Source organism: Mobula hypostoma, chromosome 5 (genome assembly GCF_963921235.1).
Source record: "Mobula hypostoma chromosome 5, sMobHyp1.1, whole genome shotgun sequence".
Taxonomy (NCBI): domain Eukaryota; kingdom Metazoa; phylum Chordata; class Chondrichthyes; order Myliobatiformes; family Myliobatidae; genus Mobula; species Mobula hypostoma.
This window is the reverse complement of record NC_086101.1, coordinates 104,449,766-104,468,309: the sequence shown is the minus strand read 5'-3', so window position 1 is coordinate 104,468,309 and position 18,544 is coordinate 104,449,766. Positions and strand designations below refer to the sequence as shown.

General features: G+C 46.3%; 1 protein-coding gene across 2 annotated transcripts in view; it reads left to right on the top strand.

Moving 5' to 3' along the window:
• The window catches only part of LOC134346877 (uncharacterized), a 66,920-nt gene that overhangs the window by 29,153 nt on the left and 19,223 nt on the right, over window positions 1–18,544 (top strand). For both annotated transcript variants that reach the window (XM_063048685.1, XM_063048686.1), the window contains exons 6-9: window positions 3,908–3,955; window positions 7,888–7,965; window positions 9,806–9,943; window positions 11,062–11,145. In XM_063048685.1, the coding sequence (XP_062904755.1) occupies window positions 3,908–3,955; window positions 7,888–7,965; window positions 9,806–9,943; window positions 11,062–11,145 (348 nt within the window). The remainder of the gene's footprint in view (window positions 1–3,907; window positions 3,956–7,887; window positions 7,966–9,805; window positions 9,944–11,061; window positions 11,146–18,544) is intronic.

Sequence of the window (18,544 nt, the reverse complement as noted above, 5' to 3'; positions counted from 1 at the left end):
ATTTAGATCATTTTGTAGAGATCCGTTTTCACTTTGACGTGGAAGAGTTTTTCTATTTATCAGTGTCCAAAAAAAGCTAAACTAAATTCACTGTGATTCATTGTTGTAAAGCATGAAATCTTCCGGGGGTGGGGGGGGGGGGTCGGTTAATACTTTTTATAGGCACTGTATTACCCTTCAATTCACTCTTCTCAATTCTGAACTGATCAGACTCACTTTCAAACACTCTCATGTTCTCAGTCTTAATTTTCGTTTGCACAGTTGTCTTCTTTTGCACATTAGTTGTCTGCTTATGTATAGGTTTTTGTAAATTCTATTCTATTCCTTTTTTTCCCCTGTGAATACCTGCAAGAAAATGAATGCCAAGGTAGTATCATTATCATCATCATTTTGTGCTGTGTCAGGTGATGTAGGCGATCATAGTCTTTGATTATTCTTGGTAAATTTTTCTACAGAAATGATTTGTCATTCCCTTCTGAGCAGACTGGTGATGTGCATCAGCTGCTCCTACAGCCATTCACCACCTGCTCCCATGGCTTCAGGTGACCCTGATTGGGGGTGGGGGGGGCTAAGCAGGTGCCACACCTTGCCCAAGGGTGACCTGCAGGGTAGTGGAGGGAAGGAGCACCTTACACCTCCTTTGGTAGAGACATATCTCTACCTTCTACCCTGCCACTTTCAAGGTAGTATATGGTAACATATGCATACTTTGATACTAAATTTACTTTAGATTTTAAGTGGATTGCTCCCTGTAACGTCTGCTCTGTTGCCATCCACCACTATGCAGCCAGCCAAAGCCCAAGGCAAGATTTCCATTACTGTGGCCACTGTAACCTTGGCTTGACCCTAAGCTGCTGTGACTTGGGAGAGATGGTAGCCATTATGTGCACATCAACCTCCCACAAGTCACATCAGATTGACACAGTGGTGCATCTGGTAGTGCAGCTGTCTCACAGCAGCGGTGACCTGGGTGTGGTGGTTCTCCTTGTATCTTTGTGTTCTGTTCTCCTCTCACATCCCAAAGATAGGCTGGCAAGGTAATTGGCTGCTGTGAATTGACAATAATGTGTAGGAAAGTGGTAGAATCTGAGGAGCGTTGAGGGTGATGTAAGAATAAGTTGGGAATAAGGTAAACGATTAACCCCGTTTGATTTTACCGACGTCCCTATTAAAGATGTGGCGCAGTAGTGTAGTGGTTAGTGTAACACTATTACAGAGCCAGCAATCCAAGTTCAATTCCCACCGCTATCTGTAAGGTGTTTGTATGTTCTGCCTCTGATCATGTGGGTCTCTTCCCACATCCCACATTAGTTAGGTAATTGCCCAATCACATGAGCGTAATTGGGCAGTGCTGACTCACTGGGCCTGAAAGGCCTGTTGCCATGCCGTATCTCAAAGTAAAAGTAATGAAAAAATAAATCAATGGGTGCTTGATGATAGGGCTGGATTTAGTAGGCTGGTTTCCATAGCAACAGACACAAAGTGTGGGAGAAACTCAACAGGTCAGGCAGCATCTATGGAGGGGAATCGACAGTCAATATTTTGGGCTGAGACCCTTCATTGGGACTAGAAAGGGAGGGGACAGAGGCCAGAATAACAAGGTGGGGAGAGGGTACAAGCAGGCAGATGATAGATGAAAAATGTGTACAATTGGATGTCTTTGTGGAGAACTAAGTGAAATAAAATTCCACCAAAATATTTGTATTGAACTGTTGTAAAATACATAAAATATTCAGTGGGTTTGCTGTGTGGAGAGAAAAAATTAACTTTTGAAGCAAGTTTCCTGTCAGAACCAGTATCAGTACTGGTTTAAAGCAAAACACACAAAATGCTGGAGGAGCTCAGCAGGTCAGGCAGCATCTATGGAAATGAATAAATAGAGAAAGTTTTGGGCTGAGACCCTACTACAGGGCTGAAAAGGAAGGAGGGAAGATGCCAGAGTAAAAAGGTGGGGGAAGTGGTGAGGAAGGAAGCTGGCTAGAAGGTGATAGGTGAATCCAGGTGGGAAAGAAAGGCAAAAGGCTAGAGAAGAAAGAATCTGATAGGAGAGGAGAGTGGACCATAGGAAGAAGGAGGAAAGAAGAGGTAAAAGGCCAGAGTGGGGAATAGAAGAGGCGAGGGGGAAGGAATTTTTTTTTAGAAGAAGGAGAAATTGATATTCATGCCATCAGGTTGGAAACTACCCAAACAGAATATAAGATGTTGCTCTTCCACCCTGAGGGTGTCCTCATCTTGATATCAAGTGTTCCTTCTCTCTTCTTCTATTCCCTACTTAAAGAGCCTTTCGCCTCTTCCCACCTGCCTATCATTTCCCCCTGGGTCCCCTCCTCCGTCCTTTTTCCTGTGGACCACTCCATGAGAGAATGGGGGGAGATAGTCATAGTCATACTTTATTGATCCCGGGGGAAATTGGTTTTCGTTACAGTTGCACCATAAATAATTAAATAGTTAAATAGTAATATGTAAATTATGGTAGGAAATAAGTCCAGGACCAGCCTATTGGCTCAGGGTGTCTGACCCTCCAAGGGAGGAGTTGTAAAGTTTGATGGCCACAGGCAGGAATGACTTCCTATGACGCTCTGTATTGCATCTTGGTGGAATGAGTCTCTGGCTGAATGTACTCCTGTGTCCAACCAGTACATTATGTGGTGGATGGGAGACATTGTCCAAGATGGCATGCAACTTGGACAGCATCCAAGATTGCCATGCTTGGCAGAACAGAGGACCAAGAGAAGGCCATTGCTTGTGCCGTTCTGAGGTGAATTCATAGATTTACAGCACTCCGTCAGCATCATAGTGAATATTTTAACTGTCCTCTTGAATTGACTCAATGAATGATATACCCCCTACTCCCATTCCCCATTCTGACCTCTTACCACTTCTTCCCTGCCTATCACCTCACCCTGGTGCCCCTCCTCCTTCCCTTTCTCCAATGGTCGATTCTCCTTTCCTATCAGATTCCTTCCTCTACAGCCATTTACGTTTCCTACCCACCTGGCCACCTATCACTTTCTGGCTTGCCTCCTTCCTCTCCCCCCACCTTTTTATCCTGGCGTCTTCCCCCTTTCTTTCTAGTCCTGATGAAGGGTCTCACCTGAATCATTGACTGTTGACTTATTTCCATAGGTGCTGCCTGACCGACTGAGTTCCTCCAGAATTTAGTGTGTGTTCCTTTGTCTCCCATTAGCTTTCTAACCAAAATGGATACATTATTAATTGATTGTGACCCTCTTACTGGTCAGAAATATCTCCCCCTCCCTACCTAATGCGAAGCCCTTGTTGTGTCCTCTGAACTGTTGGTGGTTTTACCTTGGTATGTTCTGGGATCCATGGATGTACACTGTAATGGCCTTGTCCTATCGTTTATTTTTCATTCACTTGCACTGCAGTGTAAACACCTTAACCATTTTTATAATGCTGTTTATGTTGTAAATACAGGCTGCATATCTGTGTTTTATTACTAATTGTTATTTGTTGCATGTCACACTCTGACCAACACACCACAGCAAATTCCTAATACATGTAAATGTATATGGCGAATAAAGTTGATGCCTGTTGCCCTCTCGGAGTGCATCACCTCACATTTCTCCAGAATAAATTCTATATTGCATTTATTCAGCTCTCTGCCCTGCTGGAGATTGTTAAAGAGGCTTTGGGTGACTTTTTTACTTGAGGTGTATTCAGGGGAGATTCCAGTGATTCCAGATAGTGCGCATTCTGTATCTGTCCTGGAGCAATCATAAACGTAAAGGAAAAAACATTTCCATTTGTTTCTCATTTCTGTGGCTGACTTTCGAGAGGCTTGGAGCATGATTTCTGTTCAAAATATTTGGACCTGTTGTCTTCTTGTGCTTTCTTGTGGTACAGTGGTAGGAGATGAAGTACTTTTTCTTGTATTTTACTACAGGTCATGAACATGTATGGAGACCTCGTTATGGACAGTGTCCCTGACAAAGTAAGTCCACTTGCTTAGAATCACTGCTCAGAATCAGGTTTATTACTAATGTGTCATGAAATGTGGCTGCAGTACAGTGCAATACATTAAAAATTACTGTAAGTTACCATAAGAAATATGTATGAGAGAAAAAGAGAGCAAAATACTGAGGTAGTGTTCATAGACTATTCAGAAATGTGCTGGTGGAGGGGAAGAAGCTGTCTGTCCCTAAAATGTTGAGTTCGTGTCTTCAGCCTATAATGATCTGTCCATGTGTGTGTCTGACTGTGTAAATCCTTACCAAAGTACTTGCAATACAGAAACAAAATGCTGAAACTTTGAAGTTCCTCCACCTCATCTCTAGTAACTTCTTTAAATGCAGCAACTCACACCAGTTGATGAAGGGCAGGATTAACGTTGACAGAGGGAAGGATTAATGTTGACAGGGAACAGGGTTAACTTTGATGGAGGGAAGAATTAACATTGATGAAGGGCAGCATTAATGTTGATGGTGCGGGATTAACACTGGTTGAGGGCAGGATACGCTGACGGTGTGGGATTAATGCTGATGGTGTGGGATTAAAGTTGATTGAGGGCAGGAGTAACGCTGACTGAGGACAAGATTAATGCTGACGGAGGGCAGGATTAATGCTGACGGTGCAGGATTAACGCTGATGGTGCGGGATTAACGCTGACTGTGTGGGATTAACGCTGATTGAGGGCAGGATTAACACTGATGGTGTGGGATTAATGCTGACGGTGCAGGATTAACGCTGATGAGGGTGCGATTGATGCCAACGAGGGTGGGATTGATGCTGACGAGGGTGGGATTGATGCCGACGGAGGGGTGAAGTTACACCGACGAGGGTACGATTGATGCGATGGAGGGGTGGAGTTACGCCAACGAGGGTGGGATTGATGTCGACGGAGGGGTGGAGTTACGCCAAGAAGGGTGGGATTGATGTCGACGGAGGGGTGGAGTTACACCGACGAGGGTGCGATTGATGCGACGGAGGGGTGGAGTTACGCCGACGAGGGTGCGATTGATGCCGACGAGGGTGGGATTGATGCCAATGAGGGTGCGATTGGTGCTGACGAGGGTGGGATTGATGCCGATGGAGGGGTGGAGTTACGCCGACGAGGGTGCGATTGGTGCCGACGAGGGTGGGATTGATGCCGACGGAGGGGTGGAATTATGCCAACGAGGGTGCGATTGGTGCCGACGAGGGTGCGATTGGTGCCGACGAGGGTAGGATTGATGCCGACGGAGGGGTAGAATTACGCCGACGAGGGTGCGATTGGTGCCGACGAGGGTGCGATTGATGCCGACGAGGGTGGGATTGATGCCGACGGAGGGGTGGAGTTACGCCGACGAGGGTGCGATTGGTGCCGACGAGGGTGGGATTGATGCCGACGGAGGGGTGGAATTATGCCAACGAGGGTGCGATTGGTGCCGACGAGGGTGGGATTGATGCCGACGGAGGGGTGGAATTATGCCAACGAGGGTGCGATTGGTGCCGACGAGGGTGGGATTGATGCCGACGGAGGGGTGGAATTATGCCAACGAGGGTGCGATTGGTGCCAACGAGGGTGGGATTGATACCGACGAGGGTGCGATTGGTGCCGACGAGGGTAGGATTGATGCCGACGGAGGGGTAGAATTACGCCGACGAGGGTGCGATTGGTGCCGACGAGGGTGCGATTGATGCCGACGAGGGTGGGATTGATGCCGACGGAGGGGTGGAATTATGCCAACGAGGGTGTGATTGGTGCCGACGAGGGTGGGATTGATGCCGACGGAGGGGTGGAATTATGCCAACGAGGGTGCGATTGGTGCCAACGAGGGTGGGATTGATACCGACGAGGGTGCGATTGATGCCGACGAGGGTGGGATTGATGTCGACGGAGGGGTGGAGTTACGCCAACGAGGGTGGGATTGATGTCGACGGAGGGGTGGAGTTACGCCAACGAGGGTGCGATTGATGCCGACGGAGGGGTGGAGTTATGCCAATGAGGGTGCGATTGATGCCAACAGAGGGGTGGAGTTACGCCAATGAGGGTGCGATTGATGTCGACGGAGGGGTGGAGTTACGCCAATGAGGGTGCGATTGATGCCGACGAGGGTGGGATTGATGTCGACGGAGGGGTGGAGTTACGCCAATGAGGGTGCGATTGATGCCGACGAGGGTGGGATTGGTGCCGACGAGGGTGGGATTGATGCCGATGGAGGGGTGGAGTTACGCCGACGAGGGTGCGATTGATGCCGACAGAAGGGTGGAATTACGCCGACGAGGGTGCTATTGGTGCCGATGAGGGTGGGATTGATGCCGACGAGGGTGGGATTACGCCGACAAGGGTGCGATTGATGTCGATGGAGGGGTGGAGTTACGCCAACGAGGGTGGGATTGATGTCGACGGAGGGGTGGAGTTACGCCAATGAGGGTGCGATTGATGCCAACAAGGGTGTGACTGATGCCGATGAGGGTGGGATTGACGCTGACGGAGGGTGGAGTAATGCCGACGAGGGCAGGATTAACTTTGACAGAAAGGTGGGGTCACGCTGGCAGAGGGCAGGATTAACATTGAGGTTTACTTGGGGAATTAGATGCAACAGAGAAAGATCCTCCTCTTTCAGGAGTTTGTAATCGGATAACTGCCAGTATCACAACAGGCAGGATATCTGGCTAGCCACCCATTTCAATTCTTCTTCCCAACATGTTGGTCCATGGAGTCCTCTACTGCCATGATGAGGCCACACTCAAGCTGGAGGTGCAGAAACTCATATTCCATCTGGGTAGCCTCCAACTTGACAGCATGGATGTCAATTTCTTTAGCTTCTGTAATTTCACCTTGCTCCCCCTTCACTCCTTTTCCATTCCCCATTCTAGTTCCCTCTCACCCCTTCTCCGCACCTGCCCATCATCTCGCTTTGGATTTCCTCCTCCTTCCCTTTCTCCCATGTCCGTTGTCTTTTCTTATCAAGTTCGTTCTTCAGACCTTTACCTCTTCCACCTAATCCCACTTAGCTTCTCTCGTCATCACTTCTTTCCCCTTCCCTCACCTATCATCTGTCAATTTGTACGCCTCATCACCCCACCTTTTTATTTTGGCTCCTGCCCCCTGCCTGATGAAGAGTCCTGGCCTGAAATGCTGACTGCTTTTTGCTTTCTTGTGTTTGTGAAATATATCTTTGTATTTGTTCCTCAATTCAGATGCCTATGTTTGCCTGTCTCAGACTCACGCCATGTTGCTACATTGTAACACCATAGTCATTTCTTCTGTGGCCTCTTGTTGGTATCACCATCCTGTTCCCTTTACTTCCTAACCCTCTGTTGGATTAGTGTGTAGACCTGTTATTTTTCTTGTAGTTTAACTTTCCTTGTTTGCTTGCATTTTAATATAATCACCTATGTACATGTAACAGTGAAGCAATTATGGTACTGTTGCTTCTGTATTATTCTGGAAGCTTCTTAGTTTTCAGTAGCAGATGTCACGCCGTTGAATCTGGCTACTTTATAGTTCAATTGTTATCTGTCATCTGAGTATGAGACAACCACGACTACCTTCTCCCTTTGTTTTTCTTTTTACATTTTTCCACCCTTGTAAACCAATTGTAAGCAACAAGTTTTTTGCCTCATTCTTAACCTCCAAAGGACCTTTGGATCACGATAGCATTAGGATCCAACAACATCTTACCAGTTGGACATGTCTCTCTAACTAACGCAAAGCCCTTGTCGTGTCCACTTAACTTCTCCAGTTTCTCCAGTCTGTCTCCCTGTATCTGAATTCCCTTGACCCTGCACTAAGCAGCGAGATCTCCTCCACTCCATCCATTTAACCTACAGGTTACGGAATGCTGTGGGTGAGAGGAAAGATTCTTGTGGTGTCAATGGGACTAGTTGGATATGCAGATGATGGTTACAGATGTCTAACAATTTGTTTCCTTCACACAGGTACATTTCTTCAACAGCTTTTTTTATGACAAGCTGAGAACAAAGGGATATGATGGCGTGAAAAGATGGACCAAAAATGTAAGATTTCATTGCACCCCTCCCCCCAAAGCCCTATTCTCCCCTGAGAGTTGCGCCACGTACAGCACAAGCTACTCCCAAAATAGTTCTTGCCCCAGCCCTTTCTTCCAGGCCAGGTCTATCTCGGGTAGAGTGAACTTTACCCATAATTTCCATGATCTGAACACTTGTGGCCAAAATTCCTGCAGAAGCTGGGTAGAGTCTATTGAAACTACTCTAAATTCTAAAGATGCTCCCATTTCACCTGTGTGAAGCCACCTTCATGTTTCATTGGGCTGTTTTTTATTTTCCCTCTCAACATTCTTCTGACTTAACCCCGTAATGTTTGATGCCTTAACTAATCAAGGATCAACTTTATTCATTGTGTACATTTACATCTATTAGGAATTTGCTGTGGTGTATTGGCACTACATACAGCAAAAAGCATCAACATTCATCAGTTGTAAAGAATAAAGAATTATATAAAATATAAAGTTTGAGTGGAATAAAATGTGATGTGTATGAATACCAGCCTGTATTTACAATGTAAGTAGCATTATAAACAGTGGTTTAAAGTGTTCGTACTGCAGTAATAGTTAGCAGAGGTGGTGGTGGGGGGGCGGGGCTAACTAGAATGATTGATCCGATTGAACTGCCTGGGAAAAGAAACTTTTAAGATGGTGTGATGTTTTTCTTTCATTAGCCTTGGACTACTTTCCAGAAGGGAGCTTTTGGAAAAGGCATTTTGCAGGGTGGGTAATGTCTGCAAAGGTTCCGCTTACATGGACAAGTACTACACATGCCCTTACACTTCCTCCCTTACCACCATTCAGGGCCCCAAACAGTCCTTCCAGGTGAGGCGACACTTCACCTGTGAGTCGGCTGGGGTGATATACTGCATCCGGTGCTCCCGATGTGGCCTTTTATATATTGGCGAGACCCGACGCAGACTGGGAGACCGTTTCACCGAACACCTACGCTCTGTCCGCCAGAGAAAGCAGGATCTCCCAGTGGCCACACATTTTAATTCCACATCCCATTCCCATTCTTACATGTCTATCCACGGCCTCCTCTACTGTAACGATGAAGCCACACTCAGGTTGGAGGAACAACACCTTATATTCCGTCTGGGTAGCCTCCAACCTGATGGCATGAACATCGACTTCTCTAACTTCTGCTAATGCCCCACCTCCCCCTCGTACCCCATCTGTTACTTATTTTTATACACACATTCTTTCTCTCACTCTCCTTTTTCTCCCTCTGTCCCTCTGAATATACCCCTTGCCCATCCTCTGGTTCCCCCCTGCCCCCTTGTCTTTCTTCCTGGACCTCCTGTCCCATGATCCTCTCGTATCCCTTTTGCCTATCACCTGTCCAGCTCTTGGCTCCATCCCTCCCCCTCCTGTCTTCTCCTATCATTTTGTATCTCCTCCTCCCCCTCCAACTTTCAAATCTCTTACTCACTCTTCCTTCAGTTAGTCCTGACGAAGGATCTCGGCCTGAAACGTCGACTGCACCTCTTCCTAGAGATGGCCTGCTGCGTTCACCAGCAACTTTGATGTGTGTTGCTTGAATTTCCAGCATCTGCAGAATTCCTGTTGTAAAGGTTTCTCCTTCTGCTTCTTTGATGCGTACACAGACAAGTCCTGCAATGATGGTGGACTCAAGCCTTTTCTGCTGAACCGACAGTTCACTACAGTTGACATATACTGAGAGGATGCTGCACCAAATGAGACAGTGTGCAGCTCTTGACTTGAAAGGGGGAGTTTCATGGACTTTGACTAATGCCACATCCACCCACACTGACAGACCCAGTCATGAACCATAAAGTTATGTTTTGCTTTCCACTTTCATCCCACAGGTTGACATATTTAACAAGGATCTGCTCTTGATCCCTATTCACCTGGAGGTTCACTGGTCCCTGGTCTCTGTTGATGTGCGGCAAAAGACAATAACGTACTTCGACTCCCAGCGCACCCTGAACAGGAGGTGCCCCAAGGTACAGCGGAGGGAGTTGGTTTCCAGCATTGATTTTGAGGATTATGGTAGTGGAACCCAGACTGTGTGAGATAAAAAAGATCTGTTATTTCACACTTTCTACATGGCAAAAACAGAAGCCATGTGATCTTACACCACAACAGATCCATATCCAGCAGTGTTGTATTCTGGTATTATAGCATGACAAATGTAAGCAGGCTTTATCCACTGAGGTTGGGTGACACTAGAGCTTGTGGTCAGGGTGAAAGGTGAAATATTTAAGGGGAACCTGAGGGGGATCTTCTTCACTCAGAGGGTGATGCTAGTGTGGAATGAGTTGCTAGAGGAAGTGGTGGATATGGGTTCAAATGCAACATTTAAGAGAAGCTTGGATAAGTACATGGTTGGGAGGGGTATGGATGGTTATGGTTCAGTTGTAGGTCGATGACGTTAGACAGAATAACAATTTGGTACAGCCTTTTTCTGTGCCTTAGTGCTCTGTGACAGACTCATGCAGAAGGAACTGTTTCCAAGTGTCATACACCAACCAACCGTAGTATTGTACACCTTATCTAATAGTTGAGGTGCATTTATCACAGTAGATAATAAAACATAGGAGCAGAATTAGGCTATTCAGCCCATTGACTCTGCTCCACCATTCTATCATGACTGATTTATTATCCCTCTCAACCTCTTCTCCCCGTAACCTTAATGCCTTAACTAATCAAGAACCCATCAACCTCCACAGCTGTCTGCAGCAATGGATTCCACAGATCCACCACCCTCTGGCTAAAGAAATTCTTCCTCATCTCTGTACTGTAAAGTTGTGATCACCTTTATTCACTTATAGTACAGTAGCAATTAGCATAACATTTTGCAGCACCAGTGACCCACCCCTGTCTGTAAGGAGTTTTTACGTTCTCCCTGTGACCACGTGGTGCTCCATTTACCGCCCACGTTCCAAAGGCATATGCGTTTGGGTTAGTGAGTTGTGGGCATACTATGAAACAACTCAGGTTGGAAGGACTGTGGAAGTAGCCAGGCTGCCTATGTACAGAGTGGGCTTCTGTCCATGGGCTGGGTGGTGTTCAAAGATGTATTAACTGAACCCTGTAGCCTGAAATCTCATCTCCCTTCCAGCATATCGGAAAGTACCTTCAGGCAGAAGCTGCCAAGAAGAACAGACGTGACTTCTACGATGACTGGAAAGGATATTTCAAAATGGTGGGTAGCCTGCAAAATCGGTCATGTAGTTCGAAAATAGCTAACCTGTTGGAAAAGTTAAGCATGTTATTTGACTGTAAAAGCTTCTGATTATTTATAAATTGAGTGCATCCCATTTTTTAACCATGGTATTGTATCAAGCTTAGGTTCAAAACTAGGATCAGGTTTATTATCGCTGACATACAGTATATTGTGAAATGTGTTATTTTGTGGCAGTAGAACAGACCAATGCATAAAAATTACTGTAAGTTGCAATAAATCCACAAATAAATATTGCAAAAGATGAATAACAAGGTAGTATTCATGGACTGTGCAGAAATCTGAAGGTGGAGGGGAAGAAGTTGTTCTGATGAGTGTGGGTCTTCAGATTCCTGTACTTCCTGCTTGATGATGGTGGTAGTGAGAGGGGGAGTGTCTGGGATGGTGAGGGTCCTTAGTATTGGATGCTGCCTTCTTGAGACACCGCCTTCTAAAGATGTCCTTGATGATGGGTGAGGCACCACCTTTTCAAGATGTCGTCGATGATGGCTAGTGTCCACGTTGGAGCTGGCTGAGTCTACAACCCTTTGCAGCCTCTTCCCCTGCCCATTACACAGACCTGGTGTGGGACAGATTGGCGTGCTAGGGGTCAGGTTAGGGTTTAGGGACACAGACATGGAGGATTTAGAGGTCAGGTCAGAAACAAAGTAGGAGTACACTTTGGGTCAAAGGCCAATGATCCCTGTGGACAAAGACCAGCTAGGATGATGGCTAGTGACCCCCCCAGTTCAGTGAGTACCCCCCATGTTGGTGGGTCCTGGTATCAGAGGTCCAAGGCCCAGTGACCTTTAAGGACCTTTAAAGTCTAGAGTTCCCATCGTTAGGTTGATACCAAAGTTGGAAATCGAGGCCCAATGGAGAAGCTGTGGATCTGCGAGCCTGTAAGACCATGGGGGAAGTTGGAGCCCTGATAACTGTGAGTCCGCTGGGGATGTTAGAGGCCTGAGTAAAGCAGCCCCAAGCTAAAGACCCTAATAATGTGCCAATTGCTAAAAATGTTTTTCTCTTTGGTGGGTGGGGATTCCTGCTAGATTGCATTCATTCAGTGAAAGGAGTGTAGCATCGATGACTGACAGTCTATGGGGGTGTAACATGAAGAGCATTACCATCTGTACAGGATCAGAAAAAGCTGCAGAGGGTTGTAAACTCAGCCAGATCCATCATAGGCACGAGTCTCCCCACCATCCAGGACATCTTCAAAAGGTGATGCCTCAAGAAGGCAGCATCCATCATGAAGGACTTCCCACCACCCAGGACATGTCCTCCTCTCATTACTACCAACCAGGAGGGAGTGCTTGAAGACACACACTCAATATTTTAGGAACAACTTCTTCCTCTCTATCATCAGATTTCTCAAAGGTCCATGAACACTATCTCACTGTTTTTCTCTCACTTTGCATTATTTATTTATTTATTATATATTATTATTATTATAATTTTTGTGTATTGCAGAACAACAAATTTCATGACACATCAGTGATATTAAACCTGGTTCTGCTCGTATTTGCCCTATTGGCTTCCTTTGTTATTTACCAGCCTCTGTATGACTGTCAAAGTGGGATTTCTGAGTTACCAGTGGGCTTGTTGGTCCACACACCTCTTCTGTCTATCCTTGAGGCTGCTCCACCCTTTCATTGACAGAAAGGGAAGGTTGATAATCCAGCTGCTCAGCATCACCACCCTGTCCTGTGTGAAGTTCAATGCTTCCATTTAATAGCAGGGAATATATTCAATACATAACCTTAAATGCTTACTCTCTACAGACATATCAAACTCACCTTTGAACCCCCGCGCACACACACCTCAGTGAGTTCTGCGCCTACCATGAAGCTGAGCTCTTCTTCCGCCACCTCTGATTCTGAGCCCATTTCTTTGGCAAGGATTCTCCATCCCGCACCAATGACACTTTCTCCCGTCTTCAACCCTCCTCCTTTTCTTGGACAACCCGCTCTGCTCTTCAGCCTGTTCTGGACCTTTTCATTGCCAATTGCCACCAGGACATCAACCACCTCCACTTCATTACTCCTCTCTCTAATTCCAACTTCACTCCTTCCAAATGCACTGCTCTCCACCCTCTCCTCACCTCAGCATCAAACCCGTAGATAAGGGGTGTGCTGTCTGGTGTACTGACCTCTTCCTTGCCGAGGCCCACTGACAACTCTCAGACACCTCAACCAGGATCCCACTAAGGAGCACCAGGCCATTGTCTCCCACACCATCACAGACCTTATTAGCTCTGGAGATCTCCCATCCACTGCCACCAACCTCAGAGTTCCCTCACCTCACATCTCTCATTTCTACCTCCAACCTAAGATCCACGATCCTGCTTGTCCAAATAGATCCATTTTTGTTGCTTGTCACAGCCCCACTGAATGAATATATGAATATATGAATTCGTATACCTCGACTCAGTTTTATCCCCCTAGATCAGTCCCTTCCTACCTACGTCCATGTACCTCCCACACTCTTGATCTTTTCAAGGATTTCAACTTCCCTGACCCTCATTATCTCATTTTTACTATAGATGTCTGTTGCCTATACACCTCCATCCCCCACCAGGAAGGCTTCAAAGCTCTCCGTTTCTCTCAGGATACCAGAACTAACCAGTTCCCTTACACCACCACTCTCCTCCGTCTAGCGAAACTTATCCTCACTCTAAATAATTTCTCCTTTGGCTCCTCGTACTTACTTCAAACAAAAGGTGTAATCATGAGCACTCGCATGAGTCCCAGCTATGCCTGCCTGTTTGTCAGCTACGTGGGACAGTCCATGTTCCAAGCCTACACTGGTGACCGTCCCCCACTTTTCCTACGCTACATTGACGACTGCATTGGTGCTGCTTCTTGCATGCATGCAGAGCTCATCGATTTCATCAACTTTGCCTCCAACTTCCACCCAAATTCACTTGGTCCATTTCTGAAACTTCAATTCCTGTTCTCGATCTCTCTGCATCTATCTCTGGAGATGTTTATTATAAACCCACTGACTCTCACAACTACCTGTTCCTCTTGTCCTCACCTACCACCCCACCAGCCTCTGCGTCCAACACATAATTTTCCATAATTTCAGCCATTTCCAACGGGTTCCCACCACCAAGCATATTGTTCACCCTCCCCTGCACTTTCTAATTTCCGCAGGGATTGCTCCCTACATGACTCCCTTGTCCATTCATTTCCCCACCCCCCCCACTGATCCTTAATTGGAACTTATCATTGCAAGTGCCCCACCTGCCCCTACACCTCCTCCCTCGCTACCATTCAGGGTCCCAAATAGTCCTTCCAGGTGAGGTGACTCTTCACCTGTGAGACTTTTGGGGTCATGTACTGAGTCCAGTGCTCCCGGTGTGGCCTCCTGTATATCGATGAGACCCTACATAGATTGGGAGACTGCTTCACTGACCACCTACGCTCCACCCGCCAGAAAAATTGTGATCTCCCGGTGGCCACTCATTTTAATTCCACTTCCTCTTCCCAATCTGACATGCCATTCCATGGCCTCCTCTACTGGCACGATGAGGCCACACTCAGGTTGGAGGAGCAACACCTTATATTCAGTCTGGATGGCCTCAAGCCTGATGGCATTTTTTTCACCATGGCCTTCTGCCCTCTCCTGTCAGATTCCCTCTTCCCCAACCCTGTATCTCTTTCACCAATCAACTTCCCAGCTCTTTCCTTCACCTTCCCCCCTCCCGGTTTCACTTTTACCTTGTGTTTCTTCCTCCCATTCCCCCCACCTCTTAATTCTGATTCCTCATCTTTTTTTCTCCTGTCCTGATGAAGGGTCTCGGCTGGAAACGTTGACTGTACTCTTTTCCATAGATGCTGCCTGGCCTGCTGAGTTCCTCCAGCATTTTATGTGTGTTGCTTGGATTTCCAGCATCTGCAGATTTCCTCTTGTTTGTTCATCCCAACAGTTGGACATGCCACAGGCCCTCTCTCTTTCTCACTAAGAACTTGTGCCACAGCTAGAGGGGAGACAGACAGCTCGCTGTTTTAGACAATAGACAATAGGTGCAGGAGTAGGCCATTCGGCCCTTCGAGCCAGCACCGCCATTCACTGTGATCATGGCTGATCATCCACAATCAGTATCCAGTTCCTGCCTTATCCCCATTACCTTTGATTCTGCTATCTTTAAGAGCTCTATCCATCTCTTTCTTGAAAGCATCCAGTGACTTGGCCTCCACAGCCTTCTGGGGCAGAGCATTCCATATATCCACCACTCTCTGGGTGAAAAAGTTTTTCCTCAACTCTATTCTAAATGGCCTACCCCTTATTCTTAAACTGTGGCCTCTGGTTCTGGACTCACCCATCAGCGGGAACATGATTCCTGCCTCCAGCATGTCCAATCCCTTAAGAATCTTATATATTTCAATAAGATCCCCTCTCAGCCTTCTAAATTCCAGAGTATACAAGCCCAGTCGCTCCAATCTTTCGACATATGACAGTCCCGCCATCCTGGAAATTAACCTTGTGAACCTACGCTGCACTCCCTCAATAGCAAGGATGTCTTTCCTCAAATTTGGAGACCAAAACCGCACACAGTACTCCAGGTGTGGTCTCACCAGGGTCCTGTACAGCTGCAGAAGGATCTCCTTGCTCTTATACTCAATTCCCCTTGTTATGAAGGCCAGCATGCCATTAGCTTTCTTCACAGCCTGCTGTACTTGCATGCTTGCTTTCAGTGACTGATGTACAAGAACACCTCGATCTCATTGTACTTCCCCTTTTCCTAACTTGACTCCATTTAGATAATAATCTGCCTTCCTGTTCTTACCACCAAAGTGGATAACCTCACATTTATCCACATTAAAGTGTATCTGCCCACTCACCCAGCCTGTCCAAGTCACCCTGCATTCTCATAACATCCTCCTCACATTTCACACTGCCACCCAGCTTTGTGTTCTCGGCAAATTTGCTAATGTTACTTTTAATTCCCTCATCTAAATCATTGATATATATTGTAAACAGCTGCGGTCCCAGCACTGAACCCTGCAGTACCCCACTGGTCACCGGCTGCCATTCCGAAAGGGACCCATTAATCGCTACTCTTTGTTTTCTGTCAGCCAGCCAATTTTCAATCCATGTCAGTACTCTGCCCCCAATACCATGTGCCTTAATTTTGCCCACTAATCTCCTATGTGGGACTTTATCAAAGGCTCTCTGAAAGTCCAGGTACACTACATCCACTGGCTCTCCCTTGTCCATTTTCAGAGTTACATCCTCAAAAAATTCCAGAAGATTAGTCAAGCACGATTTCCCCTTCGTAAATCAATGCTGACTCGGACCGATCCTGTTACTGCTATCCAGATGTGTCGTAATTTCATCTTTTATAATTGACTCCAGCATCTTTCCCACCACCGATGTCAGGCTAACCAGTCTATAATTCCCTGTTTTCTCTCTTCCTCCCTCCTTGAAGAGAGGGACAACATTAGCCACTTTTCAATCCACAGGAACTGATCCTGAATCTATAGAACATTGGAAATTGATTACCAATGCGTCCACGATTTCTAAGGCCACCTCCTTAAGTACCCTTGGATGCAGACCATCAGTCCCGGGGACTTATCAGCCTTTAGACCCAACAGTCTATCCAACACCATTTCCTGCCTAATATAAATTCCCTTCAGTTCATCCATTACCCTCGGTCCTTTGGCCACTATTATATCTGGGAGATTGTTTCCGTGTTCCCCATAATAAGTTCACCCGTTTCTGTCTTCAAGGGCCCAATTTTGATCTTAACTATTTTTTTCCTTTTCACATACCTAAAGAAGCTTTTACTATCCTCCTTTATATTCTTGGCTAGTTTACCTTCGTACCTCATTTTTTCTCCGCGTATTGCCTTTTTAGTTACCTTCTGTTGCTCTTTAAAAGTTTCCCAATCCTCCGGCTTCCCACTCATCTTTGCTATGTTATACTTCTTCTCTTTTATTTTTATACTGTCCATTACTTCCCTTGTCAGCCATGGCCTCCCCTTACTCCCCTTAGGATCTTTCTTCCTCTTTGGAACGAACTGATCCTGCACCTTCCACATTATTCCCAGAAACACTTGCCATTGCTGTTCCACTGTCATCCCTGCTAGGGTATTGTTCCATTGAACTTTGGCCAGTTCCTCCCTTATAACACCATAGTTCCCTTTGTTCAACTGTAATACTGACACTTCCGAGTTTCCCTTCTCCCTCTCAAATTGTAGATTAAAACTTATAATATTATGGTCACTACCTCCTAATGGCTCCTTTACCTCGAGGTCCCTGATCGAATCGGGTTCATTGCACAACACTGAATCTAGAATTGCGTTCTCTCTGGTAGGCTCCAGTACAAGCTGTTCTAAGAATCCATCTCGGAGGGACTCCACAAACTCCCTTTCTTGGGGTCCAGTACCAACCTGATTCCTCCAGTCTACCTGCATGTTGAAGTCCCCCATAACAGCTGTAGCATTACCTTTGCGACATGCCAATTTTAACTCTTGGTTCAACTTACACCCTACATCCAGACTACTGTTTGGGGGCCTGTAGATAACTCCCATTAGGATCTTTCTATCCTTAGAATTTCTCAGTTCCATCCATACTGGCTCTACCTCTCCTGATTCTGTGTCCCCTCTCGCAAGGGACTGAATATCATTCCTCACCTACAGAGCCACCCCACCCCCTCTGCCCATCAGTCTGCCCTTTCGATAGGACGTATATTCTTGAATATTCATTTCCCAGGCCCTGTCCACTTGGGCTACGTCCACACTAAGCGTTTTTCAAAATATCTCCGTCCACATTAGGTGGATATTTGGGCGAATCTCCTCCTACTGGGCATGCGCAGGACAGACAGAAAACAAGCAAAGAGGAAACGATATACTTGGTGCATGTTTGTCCAGTTACAGAGTAGAAAAACTTTAAAGGAATTGCTCTTGGCTGTCGCGCAGGAGGACTTAAAACTTAAAAAAAAAACAAATACTGGAGCGTATGGAGGCAACCGACAGGGAGTTCACGGACAGTATGACCGGGCTGACAACGAACATTGAAAATCTGACTAACTCTGTTGCATTAATAAACCACCTTGTTAAATGTATAAAATGTCTGCATCAGCGTTATCTTGTATTTCCATACAAAGTTACATTAGGCTGTTACACATCTATTGTCATTGAAGTACTTGCATAAATAGGTAAACCACCTTCATAAGAGCAAGGACAGAAAACAGGGCGAAGTGAGTATACTTATTCACTTCTTCACTTAGTTGTTAAAACAACGAACATCTGTTCCGGCACGTCATGACAGCGTTTTTAAATAGTCAAAAAAGCTCACTTTACAATTTAACTCTCACGCCGTCCACACCGACTGCGCGTTATAACAGCAGTACGGCAGTGCTTGCGCAGTAC